General features: G+C 34.9%; 2 protein-coding genes across 2 annotated transcripts; one reads left to right on the top strand and one right to left on the bottom strand.

Annotated features, from left to right (window-relative positions):
• On the bottom strand, positions 2,553–6,404 carry LOC109234056 (pentatricopeptide repeat-containing protein At5g25630-like). Its single transcript, XM_019399899.1, has 4 exons — positions 6,265–6,404; positions 4,976–5,186; positions 3,964–4,872; positions 2,553–3,659 (listed from the first exon to the last, which is right to left on the bottom strand). Exons 2-4 carry the CDS (start codon positions 5,075–5,077, stop codon positions 2,787–2,789), a joined length of 1,884 nt encoding a protein of 627 aa, XP_019255444.1. The 5' UTR covers positions 5,078–5,186; positions 6,265–6,404; the 3' UTR covers positions 2,553–2,786.
• Positions 7,089–10,223, top strand: LOC109234660. The gene is made up of 4 exons (XM_019400729.1): positions 7,089–7,636; positions 8,039–8,589; positions 8,680–9,290; positions 9,783–10,223. The coding sequence occupies exons 1-4, from the start codon at positions 7,089–7,091 to the stop codon at positions 10,221–10,223; spliced, it is 2,151 nt and encodes a 716-aa protein (XP_019256274.1).

Below are 18,445 nucleotides of genomic sequence, written 5' to 3'. Positions count from 1 at the left end.
GGATTGTTGGGTTTTGGATGTATTTAATTAATATATATTAAATACTTAAAAGAGGGTGAATGGGAAATGGAGGGAAATGAAATTTTTGAGTGAAATTTAAGTTCCCCCCTTGGCAAATGGGCATTGTCCCATATTGGAAGAGGAAGAGGTTTTTTATAGGTATATAAGCAATTGCTCTTCTTCTAGCTCTTAAAGAGTTGAGAAGAAGGCAAGCCTCGCGCCGTCGCGCTCGCTCGGCTCGGCTTCGGCTTCGGCTTCGGCGACGGCTACGGCTACGGCTTCGGCTTCGGTTTCGGCTTCGGCTTCGGCTTCAGCTTCGGCTTAAATATTTATTTTAATAACAGAATATTAATATTAAATATTAATATTAAATCCAATCCGTTTTTCTGTTTTGGTAACAGAAAAGTAACTACCCTCTTCAATTTTCCCTCTTTATTATTGAGTAAATGGCCATTTATGTAATGGCATTTATGCTGTGGGCGTTTTTGCATAAACAGCCATTTTGAAGAGTTGCACCTCTTCAGATTTCAGCCCAACTTTGGCTATAAATACAACACTATTCTGCTCAGAATTTCACTACGATTTTCTGAGTTTTCTCTCCTGCTTCTGCATACTTTTAGCATCAAACAAAGTAAAAAGTAAGTGTGATTTGCTACTGAACTTTGTGTTCGCTGAAACATTGGGGTTTGAAGTACCACTACACCAGTGTGTAATTCGTTCTATCCTGGGAGGAAATAATCCATAACCTTGGGTACTAGGAGGGAATTAAATTCCTTAAGGAAACACTGTGAATTCAGTGGGCTCGAATTGGTTTTATGTCATTTCTGTTTATGTTCATTTCTGTTTATATTCATTTATATTTCCAGAATTATTTTACAAATACAGCCTAGTAACATTTATAATAGTATGAAACCTATTTCAACTAGAAACAGGAAAACATATTCTTATATTTATTCTAACTGCAAATCCTGCTTAGACATGAATTAAATAAATCAAATCTTAAATAATTAAGGTTTCCTACTGCAAGTTCGAATTAATTTTCCAACAACCATGAAAAATGTAATTCAGCTGAAAGAGATTATAACATGTCCGAGTAACATATAAATAAATAATATACGTGCTTTCATCTTGTGCTAATTTACTGTTTATGCTAACTTCCCTTTGTTACGTGAACTTAAAAGCCACATATAAAAGTTATGTGTCCTTTTTTTCTTATGTGTTCTCTTTTTGTGGTTTTTTCCCCAATATAAATAAAAAAGCCATACAAAAGTTTTTGTCTGCTCGCTCTTGATTGTTACTGATTAATGGTATCTTAAGATTCATTTAAAAAGAGGGAAGCCCAGATTTAAGCTTTCAACTTTTTCTTAATGGTTGTAAGGCTAGATAATTAAACAAGGAACTTTGAGACACTTTTTTTATGCATCCAATATTTATATCCTTACTTCCTTACTTGGAAAGAATTTATGAAAACAATAAAACAATTTAAAATATTCTTGTAACTAAATCTGTTGTTTTTCCTTTTGTTGTGCACAATTGCATTTACATTCTACAGGAACCCATAAAAAAAGGCTGCATATATATTTTACAGGAAGTACGAGTAATGATCGTTTGTGACATTATAATAGAAAGAATAAGAGGCAAATACTTTTGCTGGCCAAATACAGTTTCTTTAATATGCCTTTAGGTGCATTGTGGAAACAATCTTTTAGGAACAAAACAAGTATGTTAGTAATATCGTGTCTTCGTAAAACTCAAAGGAGTAAATCACCCACTTCTAATCAATTGTATTGAAAATTGAGTACTATTATTATACTTTAAAATTTTAAATTGCCATTGACAATTGGATATTTGACAGTACTTTAACAGCATAAAGTGTTTACTTGTCTTTGAAGGTACTATAAAACTTTTCTTATGTTGTTTGTTGCTTGCTTCTGTTTCTGGTATAATATGAGCGACAACTGAGCTGGGCACTGTAAGCTGATACTCAAAAGGGAATGACGAGGCGCTTTGCTTGAAGATACACATTTTTTATATTTTATGGGTATTGCATCAATAATACCTCGTTGTAATCGCTACTTATGGTTGACTGATAGCAGTAGCGTTGTAGATTCTTTTGTCCTCTTTTGCAAATATTCTACCATCCTACGATTTTGTATGATGTATCGAAAAGCCTATTGGTTATGATAGTCCAATTTTTTATCTATAGATAGAGCACTATTCCATTGGCATCAGAACACTTAGAAAAAAAACAAGCATGATGCTTAATATGTTAGCATATATATATATATATAGAGAGCGCGCGCGCGCATTATGGGTGATAGAAAAGATACATTTTTTCCATCAATATATGACGACTAGGGTTCTTATGAAAATTTTTTCTCTGCATCTTAGACAAGATTAGGAGGTTGCGGACAAAAAGAATTCATCTACTTCGTGTGGATTCCCGACTATCCGTGACACAAGTCGTGCTTGTTATAGATTCGCTTCCGCTTAGGAGAAACCCGTAAGTCTCTTAAACTAGTATATTTTTTTATTAAATACTACATGGACAATTGACATGAACATCATTTAATTTCATCTTAAAGAATATACATTTCATAGTCGTATACATTTTTAATAAGATAACATTGTACATACATGTTCAAGAAAGACGCCATCTAAAATGATACAATTTTACAATTGCAGGCCTTTGCGTATGTCATCCTGATGAAAAAGGCTATAATTTGATGTACGTATTGAATTCAAAGAGGCCTCCCTTAATGGTCTGAACCTGAAGTTTGATAATTTCAGGCCACCATTATTCTACATGAATTCACAAAACCACATACTCCTAGCTGAACTTGACACTGCTTGTGTAATATCGTCAAAGATATCACCTTGAATCCACAGGTGTGGGGAACCAACATTGATTTAGTTGCCACGTTTAGGCTTCCTGAAAAGGACTTGGATCTGTTCAGCACCATTGGGCTTCTTTTGTTGACAATGCTCGACCCATTTTCTTTGGTTACTGGCTTAAGGCTCGAGAGAAAACCATTTTGTTTCTCTTTAGAATAAACTGGTTCAAAGTTATCTTCTGGTCGCTTATCCTCCAGAGCATTCAAGATTGGCCTCTCATCATGTTCCACTTCAGAGATTTTCTTGGCCTCGTTAAGGAAGCCAATAGCGCGCCATGCATCTGCAACAAGCTGAAAAGTATTATTCGTGGGAGGCACTCCCATCTTTTCCATAATTTGGAGGAACTCTTCAGCTTTCCATGGTTGTTTTGCTTCTCCATAACCCCATATGAGGGTCTCAAAGGTTTTCAAGTTTGGGGAAACATCCATTTTGGACATCGTTTCAAATACCCTCAGAGCATACTCCATTTTTCCAGCGCTGCACCATCCACTGATAATTGTCGTGAACATTACAACATTTGGATGTACACCTGATGAAGCCATAACTTTCAAGAGCGCTTCAGCATTTTCAGGTTCTCCAGCACGCACATAGCCTTTAGCAAGAATGCTGAATGCGTGGCTATCAGGTTCTATACCGGCCTTAATCATGTCATCAAATATCTCTTGGCATTTATCCATAAGTCCAGCTGAACTCCATGCATTCATGATAGTACTAAATGTTATCACATCTGGTTTCACTCCAAACTCTTCCATCAATGTAAGTGTCTGCACATTTAAATCAATGAATTAGAAACATGTCATGTTCAGAATGACGTGGCACTCTTTCTTTTGAAGGCTTGAAGCTACACTACATTACAATAGAGCGAGTTTTACCTTTTTTTAATAGGCTTGGTATCAAGGGGTACTTGGTCTTTGCATGTGAAAACTGATACTAATACATGCAAAACTAAAATTACCAATATGTACACGTAAAGGAGTAATAATAATGGTTGTTACATTAAGAAGTTCCTAAAATTACACAATTTAATGTTCAGTAAATTGCTGATATAAAACCAATATGGGTGCATACCTCATCAACCCCATTAGTATCAGTGATGTCGAGAAAGCCTTTGATAAGAGAGTTGAATATTACTAGATTAGGATGTACACCAAGATCCTTCATCCTGTAAACAAACCTTAATGCTTCTGTCATATTACCCTCTTTACAGTACCCATCCACGATAATACCACTTGTTCGATGATTTGGTGCCACTTTGTGATTTTGCATTTGAAAAATCATTGCTTCAGCTCTAGCAGTCTCCTTGTTCCGAGCATAAGCCGTTGCTATAGTATTGTAAGTAACAACATCAGGTTTTACACCAGCTGCAACCATTCTGTGAACCACATTCCAAGCTTCTGCAATTTTGTTTTTGTTACACCAAGCTCTAACCAGAATATTATATGTTCTGTCATTAGGTTTCACATTCTCTTCAAGAGACATAATTTCCAACAGTTTGAGAGATTCTTCAGGCTTACCAATGATTCCAAACCCTTTAATCAATGTATTATAAGTGCTGGTTGTGGGCTTACATCCTTTCTCCCTCATTTTCTGGAACACTTTCATTGCCTCCTTAACATTTCCGGATTCTGAAAAAGCATTTATCATGGCATTGAAGAATATGGAGTCGGGTTTTAGTCCATTTTGCTCCAATTTAGAGAGAAGCAACGGAATAGACTTGAAACGTTTCTGGAGAGTCAAGGCAGCCAAAACAGTTGTATATGTCACAAGAGTTGGCCGATGTCCTTCTTCGGTAAGACCCTTGAGAATTGAGTGGACCTCTTGTGGCTTTTTCCTCTCAATCAAAATATTCATCAGTTTTGTTCTTGAGCGAACAATGTGGCAACTCGTACTTCCCCAGCAGGCAGTGCAGCGAGATTGACGTGGAGAATTCGCCGTAGCTGAAACAAGAGGAGCTTGGTTTTCATGTAGATGAGATTCCTGCAGTTAACAGAGAGCTTAAAACATATATATATATATATACAAGAAATAAACTGGAACAACCAAGATGTAATCAAAATCCATTCAGTTGTGTGCCCAATACCATGGTGGAAGATGCAAAAATCTTCGACTTGCTCGAACTTGTTCCGTTCTTCTTTTTCTCAAAAATGATAGAATTGGCTACCTCATTTCCAAATTCTCCCATATTTTTCTTTTCCAATTCTTAATTTTACTGCTGCTTATGAAGATAGCAATATAATTGCCTCTATTTATATATCCCGCAGAAGTTTACTGCTGCCTCAAGGAAATTTTTCCTGCAAAATGGAGACTTATTAAGGGTGTGTTTGGTATGAAGGAAAATATTTTTCAATTTTCCTATGTTTGGTTGGCTTAAATGTTTCGGAAACATTTTCCTCCACCTATCAAAAGAAGGGAAAATATTTTCCAAAACTCTTTTTCAACCTTCCCCACTCTATTCCCCATCCTCACGACCCCACTACCTTATACAGGAACATGAAGAAGGAAAATTCATAAAACTAGGGATGTTGGGGGTGGGGAGTAAATTTTAGAGGAAATTTTCAAAACTCTTTTCGGTAAGTAAAATGTTGAACAATTAAAAAATTGAATGAGGCCACAGCCCCAACCTTCCCCTAGTCCATCTAGCTTTACCCTTGGCCATGCTTGTATTGTAAAAAATTCATAAAAAGGTATTCAGTGTGATCCAGTTGGGCCACAACATCTTTATTCAAAAGCGAAACTTGGCTAAGTAAGGACAAAATCAAGCTTTAGATGCAGTCGTTAGGAAAAAAGAGCAGCTGCCCTGTATCATGTTTGCACAATTGTATGCAGTGGTTGTGCAAAGTAACTAAGCTCATAGTGATCCTCAGTGACAAGATTTCATTTATGTGCAATTTTACTTTTATCTACTATTCATGCTAGACACTAAAGTAATTAGTTAATCTCCAAACTGTCAGGAATTTGCACAGTTATCTTGATAGCAATATTAGACTTAGCATAAAGTGCCAGACAAGGAAAAACATTAACCTATTGATAAGAAGGGGTTGACATCACAAGAGATGCTGAACTATAAATTCTTGTCAACAGCTAGTGTCAATTACTTCATAGGACAGATGATCCATGAATTTAGCAACAAACTGAGATTCCTTGCTCAAGAAATAAATTTGTAACTTCGAGTTCTGTGACTCACTTTATTATGCTACTGAGTTCAATTATAGTGCTTAAAAATCTAAAGTTTTCACCCATTATACAGTACGAGAAGATCCAACCACAAGAGGAGCCCAACTAAACAAGATCACAAACAATTACCATTATACAGATAAAGCTAATTCAGTAGCAGAAACTTGAGATGGGTTAAGGGTGGAGGGGACTTACCTGTTTAGTGTGAGGAGAGAATAGTTGCATGGTTGCAGAGTTAGAATCAGCATGTAGGACATGGGCATTTGTTGGTCCGATCTTATCCGCAAATTTTATCTGAAATCACAAAAGGAAGCTCCAGATTTCTTCTTCTATTGAATTTTGAATCAATACCTAAATTTACAAAGTCTAATTTTTTGTGGATTAGTATTTTGCCACGTCATTTTACTTTAGTTTCTTCTGTTATCATTTTTTCTTTTCTATCGGCATATCATACGCACATTTGTATGGCAGGTGAAACCAAAGTTCGGGAAAAGGCCCAAAATTGGACCAACACACAAAATAAATCTATTTTATTATGAGATTTTTTCATAAAGCACCATCTTTTAGTTCTAATTAGTCATTTATAGATACCTTTTGCTACATTACTTGTTATAGATACCTTTTATATTTTTATATAATGTATTTTATGTATTTAAGCAGTTGTATTCATTAATACAACCAAAAAAAATGGGCGTAAAAACGGGAACTCCAGCTAAGGGGTATCTGTATTTATCTATATTCAAGCTGAATACAGATAAAATTCAGTAACGTTTTTGCGCAAATTCTGGGAAGTTAAACTTGTTAAAAACGGAAGGAAATAAATTCACATAATAGTCTCCTAATTTAACTCAAAGAAATAATACGAGTACACGATAATCTACTCAAAGAAAGTAGAATAATCTTCTCCCTTTTTTCGTGAAAAGAAGCAAAAAACAGAGCATCCAAATTCTTCAATTCTCTTCTCCTTTTTTCGATTGATACAAATTATATACAAAATAAGTTATAGTTGCTCTATACATATGGCAAGTTTAACACGTCATTCTGGCAAGTGGAACGATGAGGGCAATTATATCGATTTTGCAATTGAGGGAATACTGATTAAGGAGTATGCCTCCTTTAATGATCTAGTTGCTTCAATTTCTAATCAACTGGGTATAGATTTGAGCTCAAAGACCATTAAAATACAATACAAAGTAGAAGGAAATTGCGCGCCAATGGAAATACACAATGATATGGGTTACAGAGTGTATGTAGAATTGAAAAAAGAGAACAGAGAATTTGGAATGTATCCTTTGTGCGTAACTACTATCGAAAAAGAGCTTATAGACGGAGCAGTTCAAAGGTACGATTCCGGTACTGATAATACACTGGCTATAGAATTTGTCAATTCAGGAGAAGCGATTGGAGTGTTCGAACTCCACAAGGATTTGATAATTTCAAAAACCAATCAAAAGGAGGTTATGGCTGGACAAGTTTATAAGGATAAGGTTACATTGAAAGAGGTGATGGAGAATTATGCTATAGCTCAAAGGTTTCAATTCCGGGTTGATCGATCTAATACTGTTAGGTTTGCTTTTTGTTTAAATTTGTTGTATTTATGCGTATTTGTGTGTTTCCTCCTGATGAACACATATGAAAACATATATTTGTTTAGGGTGCTTAAATACATGTATTCAAATGTATTTTAATGGTGTACAAACACAACAGTGGCTCTAATTATTTTCTTATTTTGTCTACTGTGGTATTAAGTGTTTGCATATTCATACAAGTGTATTCAGTTGTATTCATTGTGTTTGAACGCATGTAACTATATTGGAATTCAGTAGTATACAAAATTATATATACACTTGTGAATTTGTTAACATGTATTCAGGATGTATATATGTCAGATTCTATTTGTCTGATGTATGAGCTGTATTTGTTGTAAACAAGTATGCTAATCAAATGTTAAATGATTAATTCTTTGCAGCTATGCATTATTATGTATTTCAGAAGATTGTGAATGGAGGTTTAAGGCTTCAAGCATTAACAAATCAGAACTATTCAAGGTGAGAGAATTCAATGATAACCATACATGTCCGCTGAAGGATAAGGTGTACGAGCAGCGGCAGGCTAGTAGCAGCCTTATAGGTGGTATTATAAGGCCAAAGCTTACAAACCATAAGAGGAAATACACTCCGAGGGACATTATTGACGATGTGAAATCAGATTTAGGTGTAAATGTTAGCTACATGTTGGCGTGGAGGGCTAAAGGAAAGGCAATGAATTTTCTTAGAGGTGAACCGGCTGATTCATACAAAAAATTACCAGGATACTTATATACAATGGATATGATATATCCAGGTTCCCACATCAGAATGGTAAAATCGCCAAAGAATGAATTCATGTACGTGTATATATCATTGTATGCCTTTATAAGGGGGTTTGATCATTGTAGACCAATTGTTGTTGTGGATGGAAGTCACCTAAAATCTTACTACACCAGGACATTCGTTTCGGCAAGCACGTTGGATGGTGCAGGTGAGTATCTGAATAATAATACAATCTGTTAATATTTTAAATATTGAAATACATGTATTAAGAAATAATTATATTCAATTGTATTTACAGGTCATATATTGCCACTAGCATATGGTGTTATTGATTCAGAGAACGATGCTGCTTGGACGTGGTTCTTTGAGCAATTCAAGATAGCATACGGTGTAAGAGAAAACATGTGCATCGTTTCAGATAGAAATGAGAGTATCATTAAATCTGTATCGAGAGTGTATCCGGATGTACCACATTTTGCTTGTATATGGCATCTGTGGAACAACGTATATAAGCAATTCAAAAAGAGCCATGCCAAGTTGAGCGAGATATACTTTTCGATGGCAAAAGCATACACAGAAGCTGAATTTGACAGTCTAATGGAGAAGGTGGAGAAGGTAGATATTAGGGTGAAAGAATACTTAGAGTTAGCTGGTTACGAAAAGTGGGCTACATTGTATGCACCTGTTAACAGGGGATGGACAATGACGTCAAATATTTCTGAGTCAATCAATGCCGCACTAGTTACAGCAAGGGAATTGCCAATATACGACTTCCTCGAAGAAGTTAGGAAGATGTTTGGATGTTGGAATTGTAGTAACTGCAAAGAAGCTACACAGACATACAAGATGCTTGGGAAAAAATACCAGGAGATGCTGGAGTTGAATGAGAGAATGTGTACACGTATGACTGTAAGTTAAATTTTACTGTCATTGCTGTATATATTTTTAGTTAATTTCTGAATTACTGGCATGAATACAACTGAATACAATCATTTTTAAGTAGAACTACCATTAATATATATGAATGCAACTACATTCAAGCACATAACATGCATATTTTTCCATAGATCTGATATGAATACAACTGAATATAACTAAGTTACATGCTGAAAAAACTATTGGAATACATCAGAATGCAACTAGCTATATGATATGTAATTTTTATATGTATTGTGAATACGTATGATTATAATGCTTTTGTTAGCATACTGTTGCCTAAACTACAGCAGACTTTTGATAAGTTCTGCACTTCTCGCAGATGACATTTTGCTGGTCTAAAATATATGATGTATTCATATATATGCAAATGTTTCTGTTATATGTAACTTATTAATTCAACATTATACATTTGGTAATTCAGGTAAATGTGCTCAAAACTTATATTTCTATTTTTAAATGTAGGTGGTACCATCAAATGAATATTTACATACGGTTAACGATGGTGGGGGGAATTACACAGTCTGCCTGTTAGAGAGAAAATGTGTTTGTGGGAGGTTCCAAATTGATGAATTGCCATGCCCACATGCTTGGGCTGTATTGAAGAGCAAGTTTCTAATGCCAGAAGAATATTGCTCTAACTATTACAAACCAAGTACAATTGTAATGACATACGATATGCCAGTGTACCCGCTACCGGACAAAAATGACTGGAATATACCAGAACATGTAGCAGAGGAGGTTGTACTACCACCCAAATGGAAAAGACCTCCTGGAAGGCCAAAGAAGAAGCGCGATAAAACTTTAAGTGAACTGTTGCAGCCGAAAAACCAACATTCATGTAGCATATGTGGGCAGGGAGGACATAACAAGCGAACATGTAGAAATGCTCCACGTAATAAATAGTTGTATTCTGACATGTATTGGTGGTTAACGATTTGTCAATACTTATGATGACATTAGCAGCTATCTCTTTGTCAAGTAATATATATTGAAATGACTTTCGTTAATATTTCTGGAATACATTTAGTTGAAGAATTTGTATACAGATAAATATATATGAAGTATATAGTAAATTTAATACACCAAAATACAACTGAATACATCTGAATAATACATTTAAATATAACTAGCTAATACTGAATAATACACTTAAATACAACTGAGAACATCTGAATATATATGACTACGTACAACCTGTTGTATACATCTGAAGTTGTGTTCTGTCATATGTATTATATGAACTTGAAAGATATATCTGAATGGATGCAGCTGAATACAATTAAATACAACTGAAGATAAGCAGGAATACTTATGAATAAACCAGTGAAACTGTCATTGAACAGTTGCAATTGTCATACACGAACAAAAATGTATAAGTGATAAGTTTTTAAAACTAAATAGCATCTACACTCAAAACTACTCAAAACAGTATCCTGAATAATATATATGAAGTATATAGTAAATTTAATACACCAAAATACAACTGAATACACTTAAATAATACATTTAAATACAACTAGCTAATACTGAATAATACACTTAAATACAATTGAGTACACCTGAATACATATGACTACGTACAACCTGCTTAATACATCTGAAGTTGTGTTATGTCATATGTATTATATGAACTTGAAAGATATATCTGAATGGATGCAGCTGAATACAATTGAATACAACTGAAGATAAGTAGGAATACTTATGAATAAACCAGTGAAACTGTCATTGAAAAGTTGCAATTGTCATACACGAATAAAAATGTATAAGTGATAAGTTTTTAAAACTAAATAGCATCTACACCCAATACTACTCAAAACAGTATCCTTCTTGAAACTACACTCCAAAACTAAAATAACCTAAAGCTATTCTAAATCTATCTGCAACTTTGCCTCCGACTCAATGATTTGCCTAGCAATCTTTGAAGGTGCTTCATTCTCGCTTATGGCATCAGCGTCTATCTTGCGCATAGCATAGTCCCAGAGGAGAGCACCATATCTTTGACGGAGTAGAGTGGAGTCAAATGTTGTTTTTGGAATCTCTCCAATAGTGCTCAGAAACTCTGCATATGCTGCAACATGCACTCCACAATCCCTAAAAAATAATTGATTGAAACAATTAAAAATAATTCATACAATTAGATTTGTATACAACATACAAGAATGATGATTGAATACTTACATGCTGCCCGCTTTCTGTTGAGGCAGATCTGAAATGAAAAAAACTTCAAAGGGATCGTTATGTGACTTGTCAGTGTATGCCGGATAAGCAGACCAATCTATGCCTTGACTATCGCTGTAAAAGCCACTGATTGATAGATACAGAGGAAGAAGCTTAGCTAGCTTATCAATCTCAGAAACTACATAGGCATCATGACCTGCAGATCTGTACGAGTCATACACTTTGATACATCTCTCCTTGAATGTGACAACAGCCAATACCCAGTGTAGTTTGTCTGTCAAGTTGACTGGTATCAAGACATTATCCACAGATGCCAAGGTACATTGGCATGCAATTTGTAGCCCCTCATATACTCACATACCACGTCCTCTTGTTTGGCTACATTAGCATCACTATCTGTATCTTCATACCTGTCGTATATTTCAGCGATTCTTGTCTCGAATATACAATCAACAGTTGTATACTTGAAGTCCTATGCTGATTGTACTTTCCCTTCTTTCTCAATTAGTAGAATATGACGTCCATATGCTATACACAAAAGAGGTTAGTAGATGGTGTGAGTTTAATTGCTTGAACTAAGAAATAATATAGCTGAATACAGACAAATACATATCTACTATAGATGAATATTGATGTTTAGAAATACTTCTGTATTTAGAAGTTGAATACAGCTGAAGATAAATGCAATAGAAATCAGCTGACTACAGCTGATTAAAGCATTTGAATTCAACTGAAATATATATATTATAGATGAATACAGTTGATTAATAAAGCTGAATACAAATGAATACAGAAATTAGATGAATACACATGAATACAGGTGTTAATAAAGCTGAATACAAATGCATTCAGGGGATTAAAACTGTTGAATTTAATTGAAAATACCTGAATAAAGATGAATACATATGTTGAATAATACTGAATATAGCAATTGAATACAACTGATGCTAGCTGTTTAATACAGTTTAATGCAACTGACCATAGATGAATACAGTTGAATACACCACAATAAAACTGAATACAGCTGAGTATAACTAAGTTACATGCTGCAAAAAACTATAGAAAATACCTTGATTACAAAAGAATTCAGGGGATTAAAATTGTTGAATTTAATTGAAAATACAGTTTAATCAGGTGATTAATATATGAATACAGTTGAATACATCACAATATACGTTTGAATGAAACAGCATGTTGTTATTCAAAGAAAATTAGTCAGTTTGTTGAAAAACTTACGTTGTCATCCCATAGCTTCCCATCAATTGATAGAAGGTAAAACCAATTTTTGGAATTAACTTGATCAACTCCAAAATCCAACGGTATGCGAAGTATTGACTTGTTCTTCTTGTAATGGTCTTCCAAATTACTTCTACAAGTATGGTATAAAAATCATTATATACATTTTCCAAAATATGAAAACTTAATGCAATGACCGGGGGAAAACTCACTTCTGATCATGTCTAGCTAGAAGACCATCACGAACCCATTTGTCATATTCTTGAATGATTAACATAGGATGTGGCCCCATTATTGAATCATCCTCAAAGGGGTGTCTTTTCTCAAAAATGGGGGTCAACTTTAAAGAGGTACCTGTTGTACATTGAATTCGTGATTAGGGACTTTTAAATGACAAAACCACGATGAACGTTGAATCTTAAGTTTGTAAAATCACTTACCTCCTGAGTCGAAGTTAGACTCATAAGGCGAAGAGTTCCATCTACTTGGTCGCCGATTCCTATGAGATTGCATTGGTGTGGCTTCAGCTTTTTTTGCACTGGTGTGAATCACAATTCTAGTTTCTGGAATTTGACTGGGAAGAAACTTGTCGTCCAGTTCAAATTGAGATACATAGAATTCTGTAGATACACCCTCTTGAACTTTAGATGGTATGTCGGACGGTACCTCTGATGTAATTTTCTGGTAGTTGTATGTAACATTGTTAGTGTAGTAACTAAATGTTAGAATACAGTTAAATACATATATGTAGCTAGAATATTAAAGACACAAATTCAAGATTAACAATTTAGAATACATCTAAATGTAGCTGAAATACATTTAAATACAGCTCAATATGTTAAGATTTACAAATCAGAATACATCTACATACATCTGAAATACATTTAAATACAACAGTTAATTGCAATTATATATTAATGTTAACACAGATATGACTACAGTTAAATACATATGCTCAATATGTTAAGAATGTTAAACCTCAACATTATCTCCGACATCTGTGTGAATGACATCATCACGTCTCCCTATGGGTTCATTTTGCTGATTTTGTTGTATATGGTCTGAAAGCTTCTTGAAGTTATCATTGATCAATATTGTTAGATACTTGAACTCTCCCATAACCTTAACAATACAAAAACAGTTAGAAGATTGCGGAAAAAATATATGAATGCTAAGCATTAAACTGTAATGTTTAATCTATGGTTAAATACTCACATATTCTTTGAATGAATACAGGTCTTTCCTCAAAGAAGATACTTCGTCATTTTGGCCTTCTGGCAGCTGATGGTCATGCAAAACTTTATGTCCAATTTCGGAAACACAAACAGGAGGAATGTTGGGATGATATTCTGTTTCATTATGATGCCTTTCGTGTTCCTTACGCTTTTTATGGGGCGGTGATGAAGATGGACTAACAATTGCAACATGTTTCTTCTTACATGGAAGATCGGGTGTCGGAGAAAAGTCATCCGAATCCTCTCCCGATTTGTCTGAATGAGCAAGAGTAGGTCTGTTCTCAACATCGGCGGCTACAGGAGGAATCTGAATAACGGCTAGCTCTATATCGCTTGGACTGATGTCCTTGAAAACAATCTGAAAAAATAAATATAATAAAAGTCTAACTAAAATCTTCCAAATGCAGATCTGGAATACAAAATGATATTTCTATTGAAGATAAGGCAGAGTTGATGATTTGGAAATAATATGCATATGTATGAAGAATAATAATGAAGGTTACAACAGCTGTATATTGCTGTATGAATATGAATATTATTGTATGCAGTAGATGTATTCAACTGTATGCAGAATCTGTATGGATTTGTATACAAGTTTATGCAGCTGATTATTAGTCCATATGCATTTGTATACATGTATCTTGAATCTATATGCAAGTATTTATTTCTGTAAGCATTAGTATCCAAATGTATACAGCTGTCTGCATCAATATCTTCTTGCAGCTGATTATACAAGTATTTCTATCTGTATGTATTTGTATATAAATGTATTTTGCAACTGAATGCAGAAACTACAGCAGGTATTGAAGCATAAAAAATGTATGAGAATGCAACTGCATACTTCTATATGCAAACATATGCCTATTAATTATTAATAAAATCTAAACTAGCAGTGATACAATTTGTATATTACCATGTTTCCGGTGTCATTGAACATGCCGTTCATCAGATAAGAAAAGGTTGGCTGATTTCCGGTGGTTCTCCAATTGAGTATTCTAGGGACCACGTCATCAACTCGGAGTGCAATTTTGGAATCAACAGAAGAACAACACTCATAAAACCACACTTGCATAGCTAGGGGCATCCCAGCTATCCTGTAATACTTCTTCACAGCATCCATCTTCTTGCTAATCGATTTTGTCAACATCTCAAATGCTTTTAAACCCCAATGATATTCAGAATAGCGCCCACTCTCTACCAAGTCAAAATGTAGCCTTGGTATGGTTGTACTGTTTTTCTCGGATGAAAAAATGAAGGTGTGTATGAAATACAACAAAGATATCTTCAAGGCATCAACATCATTGTCGGGACCCCAGTTCTTCTCAGCAAAGCATTTCATCAAATGTTTCTTCTTGACAAGATTAGCACCTCCAAAGTAAGTCTCAATAAGCCGGTTAGGAACCTTTTCACTAAACTCAAAATCAGCATCATTACCAACACATTTGAGGCCAATCACAAGCGCAAACTCCTTTAATGTAAAATGTAATGAAGTACCATTGACGTGTATTGCAAATACATTGTTAGGAGTACCTTCTACCTGGAGAGCCATGAAGCATCTGAAGAGTTGATGTTGGACTTCACAACGCTTCATTTGAAGAAAATTTCCAAAGCAAGTATTACCAAGTTGTTGGTACTGAACAGGAGTAAGGTTCTCTTTTATATCGGAGACTATATCAGTGTTAGTATACACACTGATATGGGGTGCAAATTTTGGCTGCTGTTTGACAAAAAACTTAATTCCCTTCATTTGACATGAATAAAAACATATAAATATAACTAAATACACTGACAAGGCTAATTACATATAAAACAACTGGATACAACACAAATGACATTAATTTATCATACATGAATACATATGAATACAAGTAAATACAGAATGGAACTTTAAACTGTTGAAAACAACAAATAAATACAATGAAATTGAAAGGAAAAACAGTGATGGGAACCTTGAAAGAAACTTAAAAAGACAACTATAAAAATACATCAGAATACATATAAATACGTATAAATACAACTGAATACATGAATAATACAATTGAATTTCATCAGAAAATTACCTTTTCTTCAACTTTATCTGAGGTTTTCAATTCTTCAACCTCCTTCCCCTTGACAGATGAAGCTTCAGAGATATGGTTTTTCCTCTTTTCCCGAATGGGAAGTGTTGTCTCCTTCATTGATTTCTCGACTTTATCATGTCGAGCTTTTGTTCTCTTCTCCAAATCAATATCTTTGGCTAAACCTGCGTCGAATTCACCTTGAGTGATTTGCAAGGAGAAAGATGGCCCATCGAAATTGAGAAGTTTAGTGAGTATACCTCTAGTAATCAACTTGTGGGGTGTGTTCTCAGACATTGTAACAATACGACTTGGGTACTGTTGATTAGATACAATTTGGTTAGTCGAGAGGTTGAGAACAAGCAAAAATGGCGAAAAATCAAAAAACAAAAATATGCGTTAGGGTTTACCCGAGATTGGGGAAGGAGGAAGCTGTGAATGAGAGCGAATGAGAGCAATATAATTTTAACCGCGATTACAGGGGATTTGGAAGTATCAATTTAGAGAGAAGGGGGAAAACTTGTATTGAGAAGTTGTATGTAAAAATGTATCTATGAGAGAGAGAATCTGAGAATGGAGATGGTGAAATTAAACATAGCGTGTATAATGGCTTAAGTGTAGGAGATACCCAAAATTGGAATTTTTGCTATAAATCATATAACATATCTATAGGATGTAATTTATTGAAATGGTATTTATTTTAAATAAATAAGGGGTTAACCTATTCTATAGGAAGTAAAAATTCCAAAAGTAAACCCCTAAACTTAACCGAAGGGTTTTGGCCCAAAAAAGAGAAGGTAAAACCAGTATAAAAGAAAAAATGTCCAGAGGAGGAAGAAAAAGAAAATAGAAATTGACCTACAGCAAGCTGTGCTCTTTGGCCACATCAAAAGTGCTCGGAGCCTAAATCTGACACCAAGGTCCAAAGTTGATCATTTGAACTTTATACGACACGCTTAATTCTTGTTACTCCCAAATTTTAAGGGAAAAAACTTACTCCACACCACATGTTATTCCACTAAACAAATGAATACAAAATATGTAGTGTATAAAATTTTTAATCACTTAATCACACTTAACTGATATGTGTATCACTGTAATGGTGCAAACATTGTTTTTGTTCTGCCTAGCTAGCCGTACTGTGTACGCACTGATATATCTTTGAAAATTTAGTTCCAAATCTCTCACTTCTTTTGAGGACTTGTAGGTAACATGCAATACTGGCTCTGTGTATATAATGCCCCATTAGTTATTTTAAGGTATAAGCCTCAGAGATTGATTATAAACCAATTCAGACTCTGTGTGTGTGTGAGGGAGGGGGGGGTGGGGTGGGGGTGGGGGGTAATAGGGGAACCCTTTTTCTGTCCCCATAAAGGTGATAATGGCTCTTCATGATCTAAAGCTTTTGTCACTTCTTTTTCTTTTTTCTTCTTTTCTCAGTGTATATATGTTCTGACTTGTGGGGCTGGGAGAGGGGTTTAGGGCTACATTATATATATTACATGCATTAGTAACATTGAAAGAGTTCATCTTGAGTTGCAGGTTATAAATCAAATGATTGATCACCCCCTTAATTCCCCCGCCTGTCAAAGCATGACAAATATAATATGGGGATCAACATCGAGTAAATCAAGAATTGGAATGAGTCTGGCCTAATATCATGATAAGAAAATAGACTTTAGCTTAAGTCAACCTTAAAAAGTAGTTCACGAGGTGAAAATTGCCAAAATCATATAAAAAGACCAAGTCCCTTATCCAACTACCGATATGCGAGTCAACATTGAATTTCTTCTACTTTAGTCACAACTCACAATCAGTGGCGGGGCCATATTAGCCAAACGAGTGATCAAGTGGGTTTTGTCGAAAAAACTTATATTGCGCAAAGATGAGTTCTCTAATATATATTTTTCTTAAGCTTCCAACTGCAAAGGGTTAAAATAATGTGCATTTTAATATTTTTTGAATCCCCTTGTCTTCAATTCTCGGCCTTGCATGCCCATAACCTCAACTTTGGGATATATTTCCTTTACATGAAGCCATAAACATTGATGAACAAGAATAATAAAAGGACGATAAAGATATGCCTTTTTTTTCCCAATCTTGCATGCCTATAAGGTTGATCAGTAGATATATAGGCCTTTATATGTGGGGATATGAGGCTGAGCAATTGACCACGCGGCCTCAAACTCAATTGTCCCTGTCTACCCTCATCTCCTTTTCAAAGCATGCACCACAAGATTATATATATCGTGGTCCATACTCCACAGTCCACACCATTGATATTTTCTATCATTAGTACTACTCCTAGCTAATTGATTAATGATTAGTCTTTGATTATTTTTTTCTCCTTTAGAAAGAGAAAACCATCCACACGTTGCATGCAATCACACATTTGTGGTTGGGGTGGGGGGTTTGGGGG

Source organism: Nicotiana attenuata, chromosome 11 (genome assembly GCF_001879085.1).
Source record: "Nicotiana attenuata strain UT chromosome 11, NIATTr2, whole genome shotgun sequence".
NCBI lineage: Eukaryota > Viridiplantae > Streptophyta > Magnoliopsida > Solanales > Solanaceae > Nicotiana > Nicotiana attenuata.
Note: the sequence above shows the minus strand (reverse complement) of the source record. Positions and strands in the feature narration are given on the sequence as shown.

Excerpts from the sequence above, each read along its gene's own strand:
- LOC109234056 (XM_019399899.1), bottom strand. The coding sequence starts at position 5,077 with ATGGGAGAATTTGGAAATGAGGTAGCCAATTCTATCATTTTTGAGAAA. Across the intron at positions 4,873-4,975 it reads TTTTTGCATCTTCCACCATG|GAATCTCATCTACATGAAAA; the intron begins GTATTGGGCACA and ends TGTTAACTGCAG. Across the intron at positions 3,660-3,963 it reads ATACTAATGGGGTTGATGAG|ACACTTACATTGATGGAAGA; the intron begins GTATGCACCCAT and ends TTAAATGTGCAG.
- LOC109234660 (XM_019400729.1), top strand. The coding sequence starts at position 7,089 with ATGGCAAGTTTAACACGTCATTCTGGCAAGTGGAACGATGAGGGCAAT. Across the intron at positions 7,637-8,038 it reads GATCGATCTAATACTGTTAG|CTATGCATTATTATGTATTT; the intron begins GTTTGCTTTTTG and ends AATTCTTTGCAG. Across the intron at positions 8,590-8,679 it reads AAGCACGTTGGATGGTGCAG|GTCATATATTGCCACTAGCA; the intron begins GTGAGTATCTGA and ends TTGTATTTACAG.